General features: G+C 44.8%; 1 protein-coding gene across 3 annotated transcripts in view; it reads left to right on the top strand.

Moving 5' to 3' along the window:
- LOC306921824 (plasminogen-like) overlaps positions 1 to 22423 on the top strand; it is a 64568-nt gene that overhangs the window by 28726 nt on the left and 13419 nt on the right. For all 3 annotated transcript variants that reach the window (XR_013789843.1, XM_079499125.1, XM_079499124.1), the window contains 6 exons: positions 5533 to 5793; positions 6115 to 6372; positions 7510 to 7701; positions 13321 to 13513; positions 16124 to 16260; positions 20610 to 20747. Coding sequence is in view for 2 of the 3 variants with exons in the window: in XM_079499125.1 (XP_079355251.1) it covers positions 5533 to 5793; positions 6115 to 6372; positions 7510 to 7701; positions 13321 to 13513; positions 16124 to 16260; positions 20610 to 20747 (1179 nt within the window). In the remaining variant the exon portion in view is untranslated. The remainder of the gene's footprint in view (positions 1 to 5532; positions 5794 to 6114; positions 6373 to 7509; positions 7702 to 13320; positions 13514 to 16123; positions 16261 to 20609; positions 20748 to 22423) is intronic.

Below are 22423 nucleotides of genomic sequence, written 5' to 3'. Positions count from 1 at the left end.
TTCGTCGGGCCTCTAGCACCCGACCGGCCGAGCTGAACACACGCTCGCTTGATGCACTTGACGCCGGTATGCAAAGGATAATTCTAGCCAGCTTAGTGAGCAAAGGGAACGACCCTTGCTGGTCCTGCAATTCCCAGAAACCCAGAAGATCCTTCCCGTCCCACGCGAACTGGCTGTCAAGGTACCGCTGAACCTCGTCTTTCTCATCATCGCCACCTTCATCCTCCCACTCGCTGAACTCATCTCTCTTTCTCTTGGCTGTGACGCAGGCGGCGGCGCCGTCATTTTCTTCGTCATCAGGCTCAACTAAAATGCAATCATATATTTTTTATTTCGATTAGACTGACATACTCACTTGCTGTGTTAAATTAACCATTGTACGATAAAGCTATTTCATTTTAAGATTAGGCTTACCTCGAATCGTGACCTCGGCTGTTTGGACACCCGGTGGCGGAGTTGCTCTGTCAAATGCCTTGACAAGTAACCTTGCGTTGTCATAGACAGGCTCTCTCTCATCAGCTGGTAACATCTTCAGTGTCTTGAAACGTGGAGAAAAAAGTTCCGAGCTTGTGTGTGATGTTGAGGGACAGTTTATCCATTAAGAACTTCTTTGCCCGTGCTCGAATGTACTTCATGTACTCCGGATCCCCGAAGTGTGGCTCGCAGTGTTTCTTCAGCTTATAAAACCAAAGCACCACTAGTTGAATGGTTGGATACGTGTCGCCTTCCAACGCTTCACTCGCTTCTTTAAAGACCGTCAAGAACTCAGTGAGTGTGTTCATCACGTCCAGCTGAATGCCGTCCATTCTGTGCTCCTGGCCCTTCTGCTCCATGGCAGTCTGAATCTCACTGTACTGTTTGATCACCGACTGCGTCATCGCAACTTTACTGTTCCACCTGGTTTCACACTCCTGCATAACAGCATTCGTGAGGTTGGCGCTCACACCAGATTTCTTGAGATAAGTGACAAGGCTCTTGCAATTGTCAATTACAGCACTGACAGTTTTCATGTATTCTGGTGTGTCAGGCTTGACATCAAAGGTGTGTTTGAGGACGATGTTGAGTACATGAGCTGTGCATGGCATCCAGTTGTAGCTACTGAGGGCAGATTTAATATTGGACCCCTGGTCACTCACAAACATGATTTTTGAAAAGCGATCGGCGCTAATCCCGAAATCATGCAGCTCTTTGATTACTTGGTCGTTAAGGTTGGCGGCTGTCTTTCTGAGGTATGAGTCAAATTCAGCTGTTATGACACGACCCTTCAGTTTCCAATCTTCACAGATGAAGTGACACGTAAATGCACTGTAGGCTCGTTTGTTGAAATCGTCAGTCCACATATCAGTGGTAATTGCAATGCCACACTCTATAGCTTTATTCACCTCTTTTGAAAGGATTGCTTTCTTTTCTTTGGCTGTATTTTTGGCTCTGTCGCAGACGGTTTGTCGGTGGGGGAGTACACTGCTGGCATCGACACGTCCATAACGTGCACCTATATTAATAAGACCCTGGACTAGTCCTTGGAATCCATTGCCAGATACAATATCAAAGGGTCGTATATCTTCGCAGCACATTGCAACGCATGCGTCGGTTATTTCAGACTTGGATTGCGATGGTAGTTGTCTTTGTACGAACCCGGTCATAGAACGTTGACGTTGTGAGGAATCCTTCTCATGATCGCCTGCACAAACATGTCTCTTCATGTTGGATGTGCCAGAGCAGTGGCTGTCATGTTTGTATACTTTATCACAGGAGTTGCACTTAACGTAACCGATGCTGCTGTTGTCTTCTGCATTCACAACCTCACAGAACTGGTTCCAAACTTGAGATTTAGCAGCCTGACCTTCTTTTCTTTTTACTATGTACTCCTCCGACTTTAATTTATCCCGCACCTTTTGATTATTCACCTTTTCGGGATCCATTTTCAACTTCATTCACTTGTCATTCATTCTATCTGCTCTCTGTTCACTTTGTTGTTTTTTTTGTGGTGCGCCGCTCTGCGCTGGTCTCGTTGGCGCTTCCGTGACGTCAGGTCGCAGGTTAGATTACGTGACATTATAAACATTATGCATTTAGCTAACAGCATTATATAATATAAACTATTAATATATATATACATATATATATATACTATTATTTCCAGTCTGTCAAAAATAAACATTTAATCGTTTGAAAAAATCCCATCATACATTATTTGACCCGCCTCAACCTGGCCCGCAAATAAAGTGAAAATGTCATGACTCGGCCCAACCTGACCTGCGGTTAACCCGCGGGAACCGCGGGTTACAGGTCGGCCCGCGCAACACTATACACAAGGTAAACTAGATCGGTAGGGAGGAGAGGTAGTAGTGTATTGTTATGTAGGATGTGTTCTGCCCCCCCCCCCCCCCCCCCCCTAAGTGTCTTGAATGTGTGAACGCAGCCCAGTAAGGGCATATGTCGGGGTGGGGCCGAGAAAGGTCCTTATTAGGCAGGCAGGCAGGTACTCCCTAACCACTACTCAATCTGTATGTCTGGGACATCACACTGGCATATTCACCGATACCGATATGACCCCATATGACAAATAAGGCCCAATACCGATACTTTTCCGATGCCGATACAGTAGGGGTGTCAAAAAAAAATTCGATTCGAATCGCGATTCCGTTATGAACGATTCAAAATCGATTCATAATTTCCAAAAATCAATTTTACCACTACATGGTGTTTGTGATATGAAATGTAAGCTCACCCTAATCACAGTAAACATCATGTCTTCAGTCATTTTCAAGTTACTGTAGTCACTTCAGTTCAAGACTGGAGTAGATTGTGATGAAATCCTATGTATTGAATCAAAAATCGTTTTGAATCTGAAAAAAAAAATGCTTTTGAATTTTGGATTGAGAATCGAGTTGAATCGAATCGTGACCCCAAGAATCGGAATCGAATCGTGGGAGACCCAAAGATTCACAGCCCTACGATACAGTATCGGGACGTCTCTAATTATCAGTCACCGTGTTCATATAACTCGTCAGTCTTCTTCATCTTCTTGTCCATGCTCTCCAGTGACAAGGAGATCAACCAGTGAGGTTGGTAGGACTGGACCGCAGGACCACACTGGATTCAAAACCCCTGGCCAGTTCTTCCAGTCATCCTGGTTCTCCATACATCTGGCCAGTTCGTTGGTGCTTTGAGCTCCTGTGTCTTTCTTGAGTACCTCCATATGTTGACGTCGTGCCCATGTGTTGGTTCAAACAGCACTGACTTGTTGATTGGTTGGCCTACAGAATGTCCCCTTGTGTTACGTTGGGAAGGAGGGAGTCACGCCTCTGATTGGCCTACAGAATGTCCCCTTGTGTTACGTTGGGAAAGAGGGAGGAGTCACGCCTCTGATTGGCCTACAGAATGTCCCCTTGTGTTACGTTGGGAAAGAGGGAGGAGTCACGCCTCTGATTGGCCTACAGAATGTCCCCTTGTGTTACGTACCTGTTAAGGGCACAGAAATTGAAGTTGTAGAGAGCTATAAATACTTGGGTGTCGTCCTTGACAACAAACTGCTATATATATATATATATATATATTATTTCTTGAATTTCTTTTTAAAATCTGATTTACTTGTTGCCTGTCTGATTTGTGATGGAAGACTATAGGCAGCTCTTTCATTGCAAGTGCGTTCCAGTTTCTTGCTCAGTTGAGCTGACCCATAAGCCAGGTACTTGAAGTCCTTCCCTTCAGTGCCTCCTGTTGCGGTCAGGTGGATGTTCCGGTGAGATGACAGACTCACTTCTACATCTAAAGTTGACCTGGCTCACCTGCGTGATACCACATGAAAGCTGTGGCCAGTGGCGCCGCCATGACGTAAACAGAGCAGAGACATTATCACTTGATCAAGTTAAGACTAAGAGCAACTGCAGCTACTGCACATATGAAGCCAATACAACGTCTATTGACGCAGCAAAATGGATACGGTGCTAGACCATGGCCTGCACCAGCGCCGATCGGGAAGAATAAATAAATAGATTCACCTCCAGTCACTGTTGATGTCCACTGTGAGTTTTTACAATCTAATTATATTAATGATGTGCGTGCGTGCGTGCGTGCGTGCGTGCGTGCGTGCGTGCGTGCGTGCGTATTGGCTATGCATGAACATAAATATCATCATAATTAATTTTAGAAAAAGACATTGAAATACATTCTTTCTCTCTTGCTCTTTTTAAGTGTTTTTAGATTACTTTAGTACCCCCCAACCTGACAATCTACAATAGTTCAACCCCCCCCCCAATCTGACAATCTACAATAGTTCAACCCCTGAACCTGACAATCTACAATAGTTCAACCCCCCAACCTGACAATCTACAATAGTTCAAACCCCCAACCTGACAATCTACAATAGTTCAACCCCCCCAACCTGACAATCTACAATAGTTCAACCCCCCCAACCTGTCAATATACAATAGTTCAACCTGCCCAACCTGACAATCTACAATAGTTCAACCCCCCCCAACCTGACAATCTACAATAGTTCAACCCCCCGACCTGACAATCTACAATAGTTCAACCCCCCCAACCTGACAATATACAATAGTCCACCCCCCCAACCTGACAATATACAATAGTTCAACCCCCCGACCTGACAATCTACAATAGTTCAACCCCCCCAACCTAACAATCTACAATAGTTCAACCCCCCCAACCTGACAATCTACAATAGTTCAACCCCCCCAACCTGACAATCTACAATAGTTCAACCCCCCAACCTGACAATCTACAATAGTATACACCCCCCAACCTCAATCTACAATAGTTCAACCCCCCACCTGCAAGCAGTGCGAGGCATTGTGAGTTTGTAGATCGCCTATTTTCACAATGTTTGCCTCTTTCTTAGGTAAAGTTTGACAATTTGGTCTTTAGAATCATTACATTGTCACTTTATGAATGTTCAGATAGCCTGTACACATTTATACTGTGTGTTGGTTTGTTTACTGCCGAGTGAGAAGACAGTGTTGCCGGTGAATTATATTTCTAGTTTCTCAGATCTCAGTGGTTGGCCCGGGCCAAGGAAGCACGTAAACAACGTAAACAACTGATGAAGAGGACTGTTAAGGTTGGAGGCCACGGAGATCTCCGCCATGTTCAAGTTCATGGTCAAGTGCCCCAGACGGAGATTGATAAATAGTACGGAGATTAATTATATCAAAACCGGTCTCATCGCTCCACAGCCTAGGAGCGCTTGTTGCCCAATCCTCGGTGTTGCACAACAGTGACACGTCATCGAAAATGTTCCCTGCCTGTTTAGCGGACGAAAATAAAAATCTTAAAACGTTCATAACTCGCGATCTAAATCATCCCATCTAATTATGAAAACAGATCCTGTGTTAGACGGCGTTCCGCGGTACAGTCGCTAGTCGCGATAGATTTATTCTTATTCACAACAACTTCCAGTCCCCCGGTAAAAGTGGTCCGGGCGCTATAAATGCTGGGCACATTTTATTAATGGATTAAATAGGTTTGGGCCCTCAAGGTGTTAAACAGATATACATCTTTCTCCAACAGATGGTCCCAAGAATGTCCTTTTGGCCGTAGATCCACCAGGAGATGTTGTCAAAGGAAGCTCAATCACTTTGACCTGCAGCGCCAGTGGATCACATCCACCAGTCCAGAGCTACATCCTTTTCAAAGACAACACTGCAGTGGCACAGAAGAACACAATGAGCATCTCTAACGTCCAGCCCAGTCACAGTGGAACATACCACTGTGAGGCATTTAACGACATCGCTGGAGTCTATTCACCTCTAGTCACTGTCTATGTCCACTGTGAGTTTTTAATTGAATTACAATCTAATTATATTAATGATGTTCGTTGCTTGCGTGCGTGCGCGCGCATGTGTGTGTGTGTGTGTATTGGCTATGCATGAACATAAATATCATCATAATTCATTTTAGAAAAAGACATTGAATTGCTCTTTTTAAGTGTTTTTAGATTACTTTAGTGTCTAAAATAATTACATTAGTGTTATTATTTTAACCTAATTTGATGTAATGTTACACGTTAATTATTGTTATTGTTCATTGGTGTAAAATGCTGTATACACAGCAAAGTGCTATTTGAGTGCATCAATGTTTATTCCTCCACAGACCCTCCAGAAATTCCCTCAGTATTAGTGAGTCCACTAGGAGGCGTTGTTGAGGGCAGCACAGTGACTCTGACCTGCAACAGTGAAGCCAACCCACCAGTATCCAGATACACTTGGTACAAAGACCATAGATATATCTCCACTGGTCCTCAGCTGGTGAAGAACAATGTTTCTCCTACAGACTCTGGACAGTACTTCTGTCTGGCGAAAAACACACATGGATCCCAGAGGTCATCACTACACTCTCTAGATGTTCAGCGTAAGTGAACTAAAATGTTTGTATTTAAAAACACACTAAAGGGCCTTTCAAACGTGAAGCGATAAAACGCTTGAGACCTGCGTTTTTGCTCGGAGAAGTCGCACTGCGACAACGCAAGCGCATTTACGTGAGCCCGTGAATTTGTTGTGCACGTGCTCGTTTCGTGCACACGCCCCCCCGTGACTCACCAGACCTGGATTCTGCTTAGCTTTTTTTCGCGCTTGCGTTGTCGCGCCACTCTTGAACAGACCTGTAGCAGAGCTGCCGTTGACCCAGGCAACAACGTGTCCCTCTTGAACAGACCTGTAGCAGAGCTGCCGTTGACCCAGGCAACAACGTGTCCCTCTTGAACAGACCCGTAGCAGAGCTGCCGTTGACCCAGGCAACAACGTGTCCCTCTTGAACAGACCTGTAGCAGAGCTGCCGTTGACCCAGGCAACAACGTGCCCCTCTTGAACAGACCTGTAGCAGAGCTGCCGTTGACCCAGGCAACAACGTGTCCCTCTTGAACAGACCCGTAGCAGAGCTGCCGTTGACCCAGGCAACAACGTCTCCCTCTTGAACAGACCTGTAGCAGAGCTGCCGTTGACCCAGGCAACAACGTGTCCCTCTTGAACAGACCTGTAGCAGAGCTGCCGTTGACCCAGGCAACAACGTGCCCCTCTTGAACAGACCCGTAGCAGAGCTGCCGTTGACCCAGGCAACAACGTCTCCCTCTTGAACAGACCTGTAGCAGAGCTGCCGTTGACCCAGGCAACAACGTGCCCCTCTTGAACAGACCTGTAGCAGAGCTGCCGTTGACCCAGGCAACAACGTGCCCCTCTTGAACAGACCTGTAGAAGAGCTGCCGTTGACCCAGGCAACAACGTGTCCCGTTTGAAAGGCCCTTTATTCTGTATGTTGGATGCAGCGGGGACTAAATATGCAGTACACAATACAAATACTCAGTACACAATACAAATACTCAGTACACAATACAAATACTCAATACACAATACAAATACTCAGTACACAATACAAATACTCAATACACATACTCAGTACACAATACAAATACTCAGTACACAATACAAATACTCAGTACACAATACACAATACACACATGTACAGATAGTCATCTTGCTCATCTCTCCACAGCTCCAAACTACTGTGTACCTCCAGAGGTCTACCGTATGAACAGCATCATGATCAGCCCGCAAACAATCATCATGTACAGACCCAAAGCCAAGGTGTTTTACGACTGCATGGTGGGATACACCTCGACCGGAGGACGCCCCGATGTGACGTGTATGGGTGGACAATGGACACCTTTGACTCTGACATGTGAAGGTAAGTGTCCGTCAGTGTTGTAATGTTTTATCATTATTAACACCCCGATCGGCCAGGATGAAGTTCACCATCCTTTCTATTAGTAACACCCAGGACGAAGTTCACCGTCCTTTCTATTAGTAACACCCAACGCCCAGGACGAAGTTCACCGTCCTTTCTATTAGTAACACCCAGGACGAAGTTCACCGTCCTTTCTATTAGTAACACCCAGGACGAAGTTCACCGTCCTTTCTATTAGTAACACCCAGGACGAAGTTCACCGTCCTTTCTATTAGTAACACCCAGGACAAAGTTCACCGTCCTTTCTATTAGTAACACCCAGGACCAAGTTCACCGTCCTTTCTATTAGTAACACCCAGGACGAAGTTCACCGTCCTTTCTATTAGTAACACCCAGGACAAAGTTCACCATCCTTTATATTAGTAACACCCAACGCCCAGGACGAAGTTCACCGTCCTTTATATTAGTAACACCCAACGCCCAGGACGAAGTTCACCGTCCTTTATATTAGTAACACCCAGGACGAAGTTCACCATCCTTTCTATTAGTAACACCCAGGACGAAGTTCACCGTCCTTTCTATTAGTAACACCCAGGACGAAGTTCACCATCCTTTCTATTAGTAACACCCAGGACGAAGTTCACCATCCTTTCTATTAGTAACACCCAACACCCAGGACGAAGTTCACCGTCCTTTCTATTAGTAACACCCAGGACGAAGTTCACCGTCCTTTATATTAGTAACACCCAGGACGAAGTTCACCATCCTTTCTATTAGTAACACCCAGGACGAAGTTCACCGTCCTTTCTATTAGTAACACCCCAAACGCCCAGGACGAAGTTCACCGTCCTTTATATTAGTAACACCCAGCGCCCAGGACGAAGTTCACCGTCCTTTATATTAGTAACACCCAGCGCCCAGGACAAAGTTCACCGTCCTTTCTATTAGTAACACCCAGCGCCCAGGACGAAGTTCACCGTCCTTTCTATTAGTAACACCCAGGACAAAGTTCACCGTCCTTTATATTAGTAACACCCAGGACGATGTTTTATCCAAAAGACGTTTATTGATATCAAAACCGATCGCATCGCTCCACAGCCTAGGAGCGCCTGTTGCACAACAGTGGGACGTCATCGAAAATGTTCCCCCCCTGTTTAGCAGACGAGAACGAAAATCTTAAAACGTTAATAACTCTTGATCTAAATCATCCCGTCCAATTCTAAGAAAAGAGCCTGTGTTAGACGGCCCACCGCGGTCCCGTCGCTAGTCGCGGTAGATTTATCATACCTCCCGTTGTTGTTGTCGCCTCTAGAGTGTTTTGGCTACATTTAGCTGCTACATCCACATCCGGAATAACATCCGGTCCGTCGCTAAAAGTGCTCCGCTGCTATAAATCGCCAGGCGCTATGATGTAATGGATTAAATAACCCCGGGCAATCGGAGTGTTAACACGTTGACGGCTGATAATTGAAACGGTCAAATAAGCTTCACTGCTGAGTATTTCACTGACCTGAGTATTTCACTGACCTCTGAGTATTTCACTGACCTGAGTATTTCACTGACCTCTGAGTATTTCACTGACCTCTGAGTATTTCACTGACCTCTGAGTATTTCACTGACCTGAGTATTTCACTGACCTCTGAGTATTTCACTGACCTCTGAGTATTTCACTGACCTCTGAGTATTTCACTGACCTCTGAGTATTTCACTGACCTCTGAGTATTTCACTGACCTCTGAGTATTTCACTGACCTCTGAGTATTTCACTAACCTCTGAGTATTTCACTGACCTCTGAGTATTTCACTAACCTCTGAAGAATCACCCGGGCGCAAATGTAGGTCCGTTTCACGAAAATATGCCTGAATATATTCCAGTGGTTTGTTTCCAGTGGTTTGTAATAGTGGCCAAAATATTCCACATTCCCGACAAAAACACTGGTCTCTTTCTGTCCCAGTTGGACTCACTATGGTGATACCATTTATAGGTTTGCTTGATCCTCCTCCACCTCCTCCACCTCCTCCACCTCCGCCAAACTGGATCCTCTGTACCATGTTGTAGATTCATATCTATCTGTACCATGCTGTAGATTCATATCTATCTGTACCATGTTGTAGATTCATATCTATCTGTACCATGCTGTAGATTCATATCTATCTGTACCATGTTGTAGATTCATATCTATCTGTACCATGTTGTAGATTCATATCTATCTGATCTGTACCATGCTGTAGATTCATATCTATCTGTACCATGTTGTAGATTCATATATATCTGTACCATGCTGTAGATTCATATCTATCTGTACCATGCTGTAGATTCATATATATCTGTACCATGTTGTAGATTCATATCTATCTGTACCATGTTGTAGATTCATATCTATCTGTACCATGCTGTAGATTCATATCTATCTGTACCATGTTGTAGATTCATATCTATCTGTACCATGTTGTAGATTCATATCTATCTGTACCATGTTGTAGATTCATATCTATCTGTACCATGTTGTAGATTCATATCTATCTGTACCATGTTGTAGATTCACATCTATCTGTACCATGTTGTAGATTCATATCTATCTGTACCATGTTGTAGATTCATATCTATCTGTACCATGTTGTAGATTCATATCTATCTGTACCATGTTGTAGATTCATATCTATCTGTACCATGCTGTAGATTCATATATATCTGTACCATGCTGTAGATTAATATCTATCTGTACCATGTTGTAGATTCATATCTATCTGTACCATGTTGTAGATTCATATCTATCTGTACCATGTTGTAGATTCATATCTATCTGTACCATGTTGTAGATTCATATCTATCTGTACCATGCTGTAGATTCATATCTATCTGTACCATGTTGTAGATTCATATATATCTGTACCATGTTGTAGATTCATATATATTTGTACCATGCTGTAGATTCATATCTATCTGTACCATGTTGTAGATTCATATCTATCTGTACCATGTTGTAGATTCATATCTATCTGTACCATGCTGTAGATTCATATCTATCTGATCTGTACCATGTTGTAGATTCATATATATCTGTACCATGTTGTAGATTCATATATATCTGTACCATGTTCTAGATTCATATCTATCTGATCTGTACCATGCTGTAGATTAATATCTATCTGTACCATGTTGTAGATTCATATCTATCTGTACCATGTTGTAGATTCATATCTATCTGTACCATGTTGTAGATTCATATCTATCTGTACCATGTTGTAGATCCATATCTATCTGTACCATGTTGTAGATTCATATCTATCTGTACCATGTTGTAGATTCATATCTATCTGTACCATGCTGTAGATTCATATCTATCTGTACCATGTTGTAGATTCATATCTATCTGTACCATGTTGTAGATTCATATCTATCTGTACCATGTTGTAGATTCATATCTATCTGTACCATGTTGTAGATTCATATATATCTGTACCATGTTGTAGATTCATATTTATCTGATCTGTACCATGCTGTAGATTAATATCTATCTGTACCATGTTGTAGATTCATATCTATCTGTACCATGTTGTAGATTAATATCTATCTGTACCATGTTGTAGATTCATATCTATCTGTACCATGCTGTAGATTCATATCTATCTGTACCATGTTGTAGATTCATATCTATCTGTACCATTTTGTAGATTCATATCTATCTGTACCATGTTGTAGATTCATATCTATCTGTACCATGCTGTAGATTCATATCTATCTGTACCATGCTGTAGATTCATATCTATCTGTACCATGTTGTAGATTCATATCTATCTGTACCATGTTGTAGATTCATATCTATCTGTACCATGCTGTAGATTAATATCTATCTGTACCATGTTGTAGATTCATATCTATCTGTACCATGCTGTAGATTCATATCTATCTGTACCATGTTGTAGATTCATAACTAGCTCACCTTTCAGAACATCATTGGCATCATTTTCATTTATAAAGCCATACTTGGTGATCTTCCTCCTTACATTTCCCCCAAATTCAATTTGGTGAAGAACGGTCTACACCTCAGATCAAATGTCTGGCTGCGGTGTGTAGTGCCAGCCTTCAAATCTTGCTATAGTGGTCGTGGAATGACCTGCAGTCCAGACTAAAATTGCCCTTGAAAGTTCCTTTGAGGAGTTTCAAAAGCATCATCTTAGACGTACAGTCCAACACCTGCACATGTCCAGATGTACAGTCCAACACCTGCACATGTCTTAGATGTACAGTCCAACACCTGCACATGTCTTAGATGTACAGTCCAACACCTGCACATGTCCAGATGTACAGTCCAACACCTGCACATGTCTTAGATGTACAGTCCAACACCTGCACATGTCTTAGATGTACAGTCCAACACCTGCACATGTCCAGATGTACAGTCCAACACCTGCACATGTCTTAGATGTACAGTCCAACACCTGCACATGTCTTAGATGTACAGTCCAACACCTGCACATGTCCAGATGTACAGTCCAACACCTGCACATGTCTTAAATGTACAGTCCAACACCTGCACATGTCTTAGATGTACAGTCCAACACCTGCACATGTCCGGATGTACAGTCCAACACCTGCACATGTCCAGATGTACAGTCCAACACCTGCACATGTCCAGATGTACAGTCCAACACCTGCACATGTCCAGATGTACAGTCCAACACCTGCACATGTCCGGATGTACAGTCCAACACCTGCACATGTCCGGATGTACAGTCCAACACCTGCACATGTCCGGATGTACAGTCCAACACCTGCACATGTCCGGATGTACAGTCCAACACCTGCACATGTCCGGATGTACAGTCCAACACCTGCACATGTCCAGATGTACAGTCCAACACCTGCACATGTCCAGATGTACAGTCCAACACCTGCACATGTCCGGATGTACAGTCCAACACCTGCACATGTCCAGATGTACAGTCCAACACCTGCACATGTCCGGATGTACAGTCCAACACCTGCACATGTCCAGATGTACAGTCCAACACCTGCACATGTCCAGATGTACAGTCCAACACCTGCACATGTCCAGATGTACAGTCCAACACCTGCACATGTCCAGATGTACAGTCCAACACCTGCACATGTCCAGATGTACAGTCCAACACCTGCACATGTCCAGATGTACAGTCCAACACCTGCACATGTCTTAGATGTACAGTCCAACACCTGCACATGTCCAGATGTACAGTCCAACACCTGCACATGTCCAGACGTACAGTCCAACACCTGCACATGTCCAGATGTACAGTCCAACACCTGCACATGTCCAGATGTGTACTAGCCTTTCTTCAGGCCTATGTTTATATTCTCCCTGTTTATAATGTACATTGTGTATTTGCTCTGTGCACAATGTTCTTTCGCCCGGTCACTGTTAGTGTACCATTTTGGAGATGTGTTGTATAGGTTTCTTGAAGTATGTCATGGATGTATTATTTGACATGTACAACATAGCATTGAAGTGTCATTTGGTTTCTGCCTCTTGGCCAGTTCCCACTTGAAAAAGAGTCTCAGTCTCAATGTGTTTCTACTGGTAAAATAAAGGTTAAATTAAATAAATGTCCTCATGCTCTGTCTCTCCATCTGACCCAGGCCAGTGTGGCAGGCATACGGACCAGAATGGCATTACATTCGCGGTCCTCGAAGGCACTCTGTCCCGTCCAGGAGAGCATCCATGGCAGGTGTCTCTGCAGCGCAGACTCAAAGAAACATTGGATCCGTTCGGACACCACTGTGGAGGCGTCCTCATCGCGTCCTGTTGGGTCCTCACGGCTGCTCACTGCATGTAAGATGCTCTAAAATTTAAATGCTATGTGTGTTCATTCCATTCAGTTCATTCCATAGTTTAGATTTGTTTATCCCACAATTTTGTAACCCATTTTTCACCCCTGTCAATTATCTAATGTGATCCTGGGCTCTACACATCCTCCGCCAACCTGGGGAGAGCAACAGACTTGAACTCATGCTTCCTTCATGCCTGAGTGTCCAAGTTGCTCCTTTACACCTGACAGGGGGGAGTTTCCCTAGTTGGACGTAGCGCGTGGAAGGAACACGTTATTCCAACCAGTTCCTCCCCCCGGCTGGCCAGGGGGAGGCAGTTTAGAGACCAGGATTACTGCATGTTTTTTGTGAGGGTACCTACCCTAGGGGACACGGAGAGAACATGCAAACTCCACACAGAAAGGCCCTTTCGCCAAACCTGCCTCGGGTATGCATTCCATAGTTTAGATTGGGAGTGAGTTTGCAGTTCTGACTGCAATGGGAAGTTCATTCCATAGTTTAGATTGGGAGTGAGTCTGCAGTTCTGACTGCAATGGGAAGTTCATTCCATAGTTTAGATTGGGAGTGAGTCTGCAGTTCTGACTGCAATGGGAAGTTCATTCCATAGTTTAGATTGGGAGTGAGTCTGCAGTTCATTGTAATGTGAAGTTCATTCCATAGTTTACGGTAGATTAAGAGTGAGTCTGTAGTTCTGACTGCAATGTGAAGTTCATTCCATAGTTTAGATTGGGAGTGAGTCTGCAGTTCTGACTGCAATGGGGAGTTCATTCCATATTTTAGATTGGGAGTGAGTCTGTAGTTCTGACTGCAATGGGAAGTTCATTCCATAGTTTAGATTGGGAGTGAGTCTGCAGTTCTGACTGCAATGGGAAGTTCATTCCATACTTTAGATTGCGAGTGAGTCTGTAGTTCTGACTGCAATGGGAAGTTCATTCCATAGTTTAGATTGGGAGTGAGTCTGCAGTTCTGACTGCAATGGGAAGTTCATTCCATAGTTTAGATTGGGAGTGAGTCTGCAGTTCTGACTGCAATGGGAAGTTCATTCCATAGTTTAGATTGGGAGTGAGTGTGCAGTTCTAACTGCAATGGGAAGTTCATTCCATAGTTTAGACTGGGAGTGAGTCTGCAGTTCTGACTGCAATGGGAAGTTCATTCCATAGTTTAGATTGGGAGTGAGTCTGCAGTTCTGACTGCAATGGGAAGTTCATTCCATAGTTTAGATTGGGAGTGAGTCTGTAGTTCTGACTGCAATGGGAAGTTCATTCCATAGTTTAGATTGGGAGTGAGTCTGTGGTTCTGACTGCAATGGGAAGTTCATTCCATCGTTTAGATTGGGAGTGAGTCTGCAGTTCTGACTGCAATGGGAAGTTCATTCCATAGTTTAGATTGGGAGTGAGTGTGCAGTTCTGACTGCAATGGGAAGTTCATTCCATAGTTTAGATTGGGAGTGAGTGTGCAGATCTGACTGCAATGGGAAGTTCATTCCATAGTTTAGATTGGGAGTGAGTCTGCAGTTCTGACTGCAATGGGAAGTTCATTCCATAGTTTAGATTGGGAGTGAGTCTGCAGTTCTGACTGCAATGGGAAGTTCATTCCATAGTTTAGATTGGGAGTGAGTCTGCAGTTCTGACTGCAATGGGAAGTTCATTCCATAGTTTAGATTGGGAGTGAGTGTGCAGTTCTGACTGCTATGGGAAGTTCATTCCATAGTTTAGATTGGGAGTGAGTCTGTAGTTCTGACTGCAATAGGAAGTTCATTCCATAGCTTAGATTGGGAGTGAGTCTGCAGTTCTGACTGCAATGGGAAGTTCATTCCATAGTTTAGATTGGGAGCGAGTCTGCAGTTCTGACTGCAATGGGAAGTTCATTCCATAGTTTGGATTGGGAGTGAGTCTGTAGTTCTGACTGCAATGGGAAATTCATTCCATAGTTTAGATTGGGAGTGAGTCTGCAGTTCTGACTGCAATGGGAAGTTCATTACATAGTTTAGATTGGGAGTGAGTCTGTAGTTCTGACTGCAATGGGAAGTTCATTCCATAGCTTAGATTGGGAGTGAGTCTGTAGTTCTGACTGCAATGGGAAGTTCATTCCATAGTTTAGATTGGGAGTGAGTCTGTAGTTCTGACTGCAATGGGAAGTTCATTCCATAGCTTAGATTGGGAGTGAGTCTGCGGTTCTGACTGCAATGGGAAGTTCATTCCATAGTTTAGATTGGGAGTGAGTCTGTAGTTCTGACTGCAATGGGAAGTTCATTCCATAGTTTTGGAGACAGAATAATGTATGTCTCTCTGGGATAACTGACTGTCTGTTGTTCCTCTCCAGTAACAGCTCCATGGACATGCAGGTGGTCTTAATGACTGTCTGTCTGTTGTTCCTCCAGTAACAGCTCCATGGACATGCAGGTGGTCTTAATGACTGACTGTCTGTTGTTCCTCCAGTAACAGCTCCATGGACATGCAGGTGGTCTTAATGACTGACTGTCTGTTGTTCCTCCAGTAACAGCTCCATGGACATGCAGGTGGTCTTAATGACTGTCTGTCTGTTGTTCCTCCAGTAACAGCTCCATGGACATGCAGGTGGTCTTAATGACTGTCTGTCTGTTGTTCCTCTCCAGTAACAGCTCCATGGACATGCAGGTGGTGGTGGGGGGAGTGGACAATGGGAGACATGAAGAGTCAGACCAGGTCATCGCCGTGGAGAGAGACTTCATTCATGTGGATTTCAGGAAGAGCACTGGAAGTAATGACATTGGTGAGTCATGCATTTACTGTATGTCTCTGATTGGTCCATCCATTTACTGTATGTCTCTGATTGGTCCATCCATTTACTGTATGTCTCTGATTGGTCCATCCATTTACTGTATGTCTCTGATTGGTCCATCCATTTACTGTATGTCTCTGATTGGTCCATCCATTTACTGTATGTCTCTGATTGGTCCATCCATTTACTGTAGGTCTCTGATTGGTCCATCCATTTACTGTATGTCTCTGATTGGTCCATCCATTTACTGTAGGTCTCTGATTGGTCCATCCATTTACTGTATGTCTCTGATTGGTCCATCCATTTACTGTAGGTCAGTCACACAGCATGCTTAAAGTCTAAATGATGACATCATGTCAGTCAGAGAACTTAAAGACATCACATTGATGCACCTGGGACGTATCCTCAGTGATGTATCCCAAGGTCATCACCTGGGACGTATCCTCAGTGATGTATCCCAAGGTCATCACCTGGGACGTATCTCAGTGATGTAACCCAAGGTCATCACCTGGGACGTATCCTCAGTGATGTATCCCAAGGTCATCACCTGGGACTTATCCTCAGTGATGTATCCCAAGGTCATCACCTGGGACGTATCCTCAGTGATGTATCCCAAGGTCATCACCTGGGACGTATCCTCAGTGATGTATCCCACGGTCACATGGGACGTATCCTCAGTGATGTATCCCAAGGTCATCACCTGGGACGTATCCTCAGTGATGTATCCCAAGGTCATCACCTGGGACGTATCTCAGTGATGTAACCCAAGGTCATCACCTGGGACGTATCCTCAGTGATGTATCCCAAGGTCATCACCTGGGACTTATCCTCAGTGATGTATCCCAAGGTCATCACCTGGGACGTATCCTCAGTGATGTATCACAAGGTCATCACCTGGGACGTATCCTCAGTGATGTATCCCAAGGTCATCACCTGGGACTTATCCTCAGTGATGTATCCCAAGGTCATCACCTGGGACGTATCCTCAGTGATGTATCCCAAGGTCATCACCTGGGACTTATCCTCAGTGATGTATCCCAAGGTCATCACCTGGGACGTATCCTCAGTGATGTATCCCACGGTCACATGGGACGTATCCTCAGTGATGTATCCCAAGGTCACCACCTGGGACGTATCCTCAGTGATGTATCCCAAGGTCATCACCTGGGACTTATCCTCAGTGATGTATCCCAAGGTCATCACCTGGGACGTATCCTCAGTGATGTATCCCAAGGTCATCACCTGGGACGTATCCTCAGTGATGTATCCCAAGGTCATCACCTGGGACGTATCCTCAGTGATGTATCCCAAGGTCATCACCTGGGACGTATCCTCAGTGATGTATCCCAAGGTCATCACATGGGACGTATCATCAGTGATGTATCCCAAGGTCACATGGGACGTATCCTCAGTGATGTATCCCAAGGTCATCACCTGGGATGTGTCATCAGTGATGTATCCCAAGGTCACCTGGGACGTATCCTGATTGGTCCATCCATTTACTGTAGGTCTCTGATTGGTCCATCCATTTACTGTATGTCTCTGATTGGTCCATCCATTTACTGTAGGTCTCTGATTGGTCCATCCATTTACTGTATGTCTCTGATTGGTCCATCCATTTACTGTAGGTCAGTCACACAGCATGCTTAAAGTCTAAATGATGACATCATGTCAGTCAGAGAACTTAAAGACATCAAATTGATGCACCTGGGACGTATCCTCAGTGATGTATCCCAAGGTCATCACCTGGGACGTATCCTCAGTGATGTATCCCAAGGTCATCACCTGGGACGTATCTCAGTGATGTAACCCAAGGTCATCACCTGGGACGTATCCTCAGTGATGTATCCCAAGGTCATCACCTGGGACGTATCCTCAGTGATGTATCCCAAGGTCATCACCTGGGACATATCCTCAGTGATGTATCCCAAGGTCATCACCTGGGACTTATCCTCAGTGATGTATCACAAGGTCATCACCTGGGACGTATCCTCAGTGATGTATCCCAAGGTCATCACCTGGGACTTATCCTCAGTGATGTATCCCAAGGTCATCACCTGGGACGTATCCTCAGTGATGTATCCCACGGTCACATGGGACGTATCCTCAGTGATGTATCCCAAGGTCACCACCTGGGACGTATCCTCAGTGATGTATCCCAAGGTCATCACCTGGGACTTATCCTCAGTGATGTATCCCAAGGTCATCACCTGGGACGTATCCTCAGTGATGTATCCCAAGGTCATCACCTGGGACGTATCCTCAGTGATGTATCCCAAGGTCATCACCTGGGACGTATCCTCAGTGATGTATCCCAAGGTCATCACCTGGGACGTATCATCAGTGATGTATCCCAAGGTCACATGGGACGTATCCTCAGTGATGTATCCCAAGGTCATCACCTGGGATGTGTCATCAGTGATGTATCCCAAGGTCACCTGGGACGTATCCTCAGTGATGTATCCCAAGGTCATCACCTGGGACGTATCCTCAGTGATGTATCCCAAGGTCATCACATGGGACGTATCATCAGTGATGTATCCCAAGGTCATCACATGGGACGTATCCTCAGTGATGTATCCCAAGGCCATCACCTGGGATGTATCCTCAGTGATGTATCCCAAGGTCATCACCTGGGACGTATCATCAGTGATGTATCCCAAGGTCATCACCTGGGACGTATCCTCAGTGATGTATCCCAAGGTCATCACCTGGGACTTATCCTCAGTGATGTATCACAAGGTCATCACCTGGGACGTATCCTCAGTGATGTATCCCAAGGTCATCACCTGGGACTTATCCTCAGTGATGTATCCCAAGGTCATCACCTGGGACGTATCCTCAGTGATGTATCCCAAGGTCACATGGGACGTATCCTCAGTGATGTATCCCAAGGTCACCACCTGGGACGTATCCTCAGTGATGTATCCCAAGGTCATCACCTGGGACTTATCCTCAGTGATGTATCCCAAGGTCATCACCTGGGATGTATCCTCAGTGATGTATCACAAGGTCATCACCTGGGACGTATCCTCAGTGATGTATCCCAAGGTCATCACCTGGGACGTATCCTCAGTGATGTATCCCAAGGTCATCACCTGGGACGTATCCTCAGTGATGTATCCCAAGGTCATCACCTGGGACGTATCCTCAGTGATGTATCCCAAGGTCATCACCTGGGACGTATCCTCAGTGATGTATCCCAAGGTCATCACATGGGACGTATCATCAGTGATGTATCCCAAGGTCACATGGGATGTATCCTCAGTGATGTATCCCAAGGTCATCACCTGGGACGTATCATCAGTGATGTATCCCAAGGTCACCTGGGACGTATCCTCAGTGATGTATCCCAAGGTCATCACATGGGACGTATCCTCAGTGATTTATCCCAAGGTCATCACCTGGGACGTATCATCAGTGATGTATCCCGAGGTCATCACCTGGGACGTATCCTCAGTGATGTATCCCAAGGTCATCACCTGGGACGTATCCTCAGTGATGTATCCCGAGGTCACCACCTTTGACGTATCCTCAGTGATGTATCCCAAGGTCATCACCTGGGACGTATCCTCAGTGATGTATCCCAAGGTCATCACCTGGGACGTATCCTCAGTGATGTATCCCAAGGTCACCACCTGGGACGTATCCTCAGTGATGTATCCCAAGGTCATCACCTGGGACGTATCCTCAGTGATGTATCCCAAGGTCATCACCTGGGACGTATCCTCAGTGATGTATCCCAAGGTCATCACCTGGGACGTATCCTCAGTGATGTATCCCAAGGTCATCACCTGGGACGTATCCTCAGTGATGTATCCCAAGGTCATCACCTGGGACGTATCCTCAGTGATGTATCCCAAGGCCATCACCTGGGACGTATCCTCAGTGATGTATCCCAAGGCCATCACCTGGGATGTATCCTCAGTGATGTATCCCAAGGTCATCACCTGGGACGTATCATCAGTGATGTATCCTGAGGTCATCACCTGGGACGTATCCTCAGTGATGTATCCCAAGGTCATCACCTGGGACGTATCCTCAGTGATGTATCCCGAGGTCACCACCTTTGACGTATCCTCAGTGATGTATCCCAAGGTCATCACCTGGGACGTATCCTCAGTGATGTATCCCAAGGTCATCACCTGGGACGTATCCTCAGTGATGTATCCCAAGGTCATCACCTGGGACGTATCCTCAGTGATGTATCCCAAGGCCATCACCTGGGACGTATCCTCAGTGATGTGGAGGGACTAGGCACTGTGGGTTGACTCCTGGCCGGGCACCACCTACGCCTCACTAATGCTAATGTTATGTAACTATTGTGTTTACTGTGTCAGCATTACTCCAGCTGAGTTTCACCAACGGAGCATTCTGTGCCAAAGAAACCAGCTATGTTAAAACTGCCTGTCTGCCAAAAAAGATCTTCCCCGATGGAAAGCCGTGTGTGATCTCTGGATGGGGCAAAACTAAAGATGGTACGTATCCAACCACTGACTACCACTAATCACACCTTAAACTATAGATGGTACGTATCCAACCACTGACTACCACTAATCACACCTTAAACTATAGATGGTACGTATCCAACCACTGACTACCACTAATCACACCTTAAACTATAGATGGTACGTATCCAACCACTGACTACCACTAATCACACCTTAAACTATAGATGGTACGTATCCAACCACTGACTACCACTAATCACACCTTAAACTATAGATGGTACGTATCCAACCACTGACTACCACTAATCACACCTTAAACTATAGATGGTACGTATCCAACCACTGACTACCACTAATCACACCTTAAACTAAAGATGGTACGTATCCAACCACTGACTACCACTAATCACACCTTAAACTATAGATGGTACGTATCCAACCACTGACTACCACTAATCACACCTTAAACTATAGATGGTACGTATCCAACCACTGACTACCACTAATCACACCTTAAACTATAGATGGTACGTATCCAACCACTGACTACCACTAATCACACCTTAAACTATAGCTGGTACGTATCCAACCACTGACTACCACTAATCACACCTTAAACTAAAGATGGTACGTATCCAACCACTGACTACCACTAATCACACCTTAAACTAATGATGGTACGTATCCAACCACTGACTACCACTAATCACACCTTAAACTAAAGATGGTACGTATCCAACCACTGACTACCACTAATCACACCTTAAACTATAGATGGTACGTTTCCAACCACTGACTACCACTAATCACACCTTAAACTATAGATGGTACGTATCCAACCACTGACTACCACTAATCACACCTTAAACTATAGATGGTACGTATCCAACCACTGACTACCACTAATCACACCTTAAACTAAAGATGGTACGTATCCAACCACTGACTACCACTAATCACACCTTAAACTATAGATGGTACGTATCCAACCACTGACTACCACTAATCACACCTTAAACTAATGATGGTACGTATCCAACCACTGACTACCACTAATCACACCTTAAACTAATGATGGTACGTATCCAACCACTGACTACCACTAATCACACCTTAAACTATAGATGGTACGTATCCAACCACTGACTACCACTAATCACACCTTAAACTAAAGATGGTACGTATCCAACCACTGACTACCACTAATCACACCTTAAACTAATGATGGTACGTATCCAACCACTGACTACCACTAATCACACCTTAAACTATAGATGGTACGTATCCAACCACTGACTACCACTAATCACACCTTAAACTAAAGATGGTACGTATCCAACCACTGACTACCACTAATCACACCTTAAACTATAGATGGTACGTATCCAACCACTGACTACCACTAATCACACCTTAAACTATAGATGGTACGTATCCAACCACTGACTACCACTAATCACACCTTAAACTATAGATGGTACGTATCCAACCACTGACTACCACTAATCACACCTTAAACTATAGATGGTACGTATCCAACCACTACCACTAATCACACCTTAAACTATAGATGGTACGTATCCAACCACTGACTACCACTAATCACACCTTAAACTATAGATGGTACGTATCCAACCACTGACTACCACTAATCACACCTTAAACTAAAGATGGTACGTATCCAACCACTGACTACCACTAAT

Source organism: Electrona antarctica (assembly GCF_951216825.1).
Source record: "Electrona antarctica genome assembly, chromosome: 4".
In the NCBI taxonomy this organism is placed as follows: Eukaryota; Metazoa; Chordata; class Actinopteri; order Myctophiformes; family Myctophidae; genus Electrona; species Electrona antarctica.
Note: the sequence above shows the minus strand (reverse complement) of the source record. Positions and strands in the feature narration are given on the sequence as shown.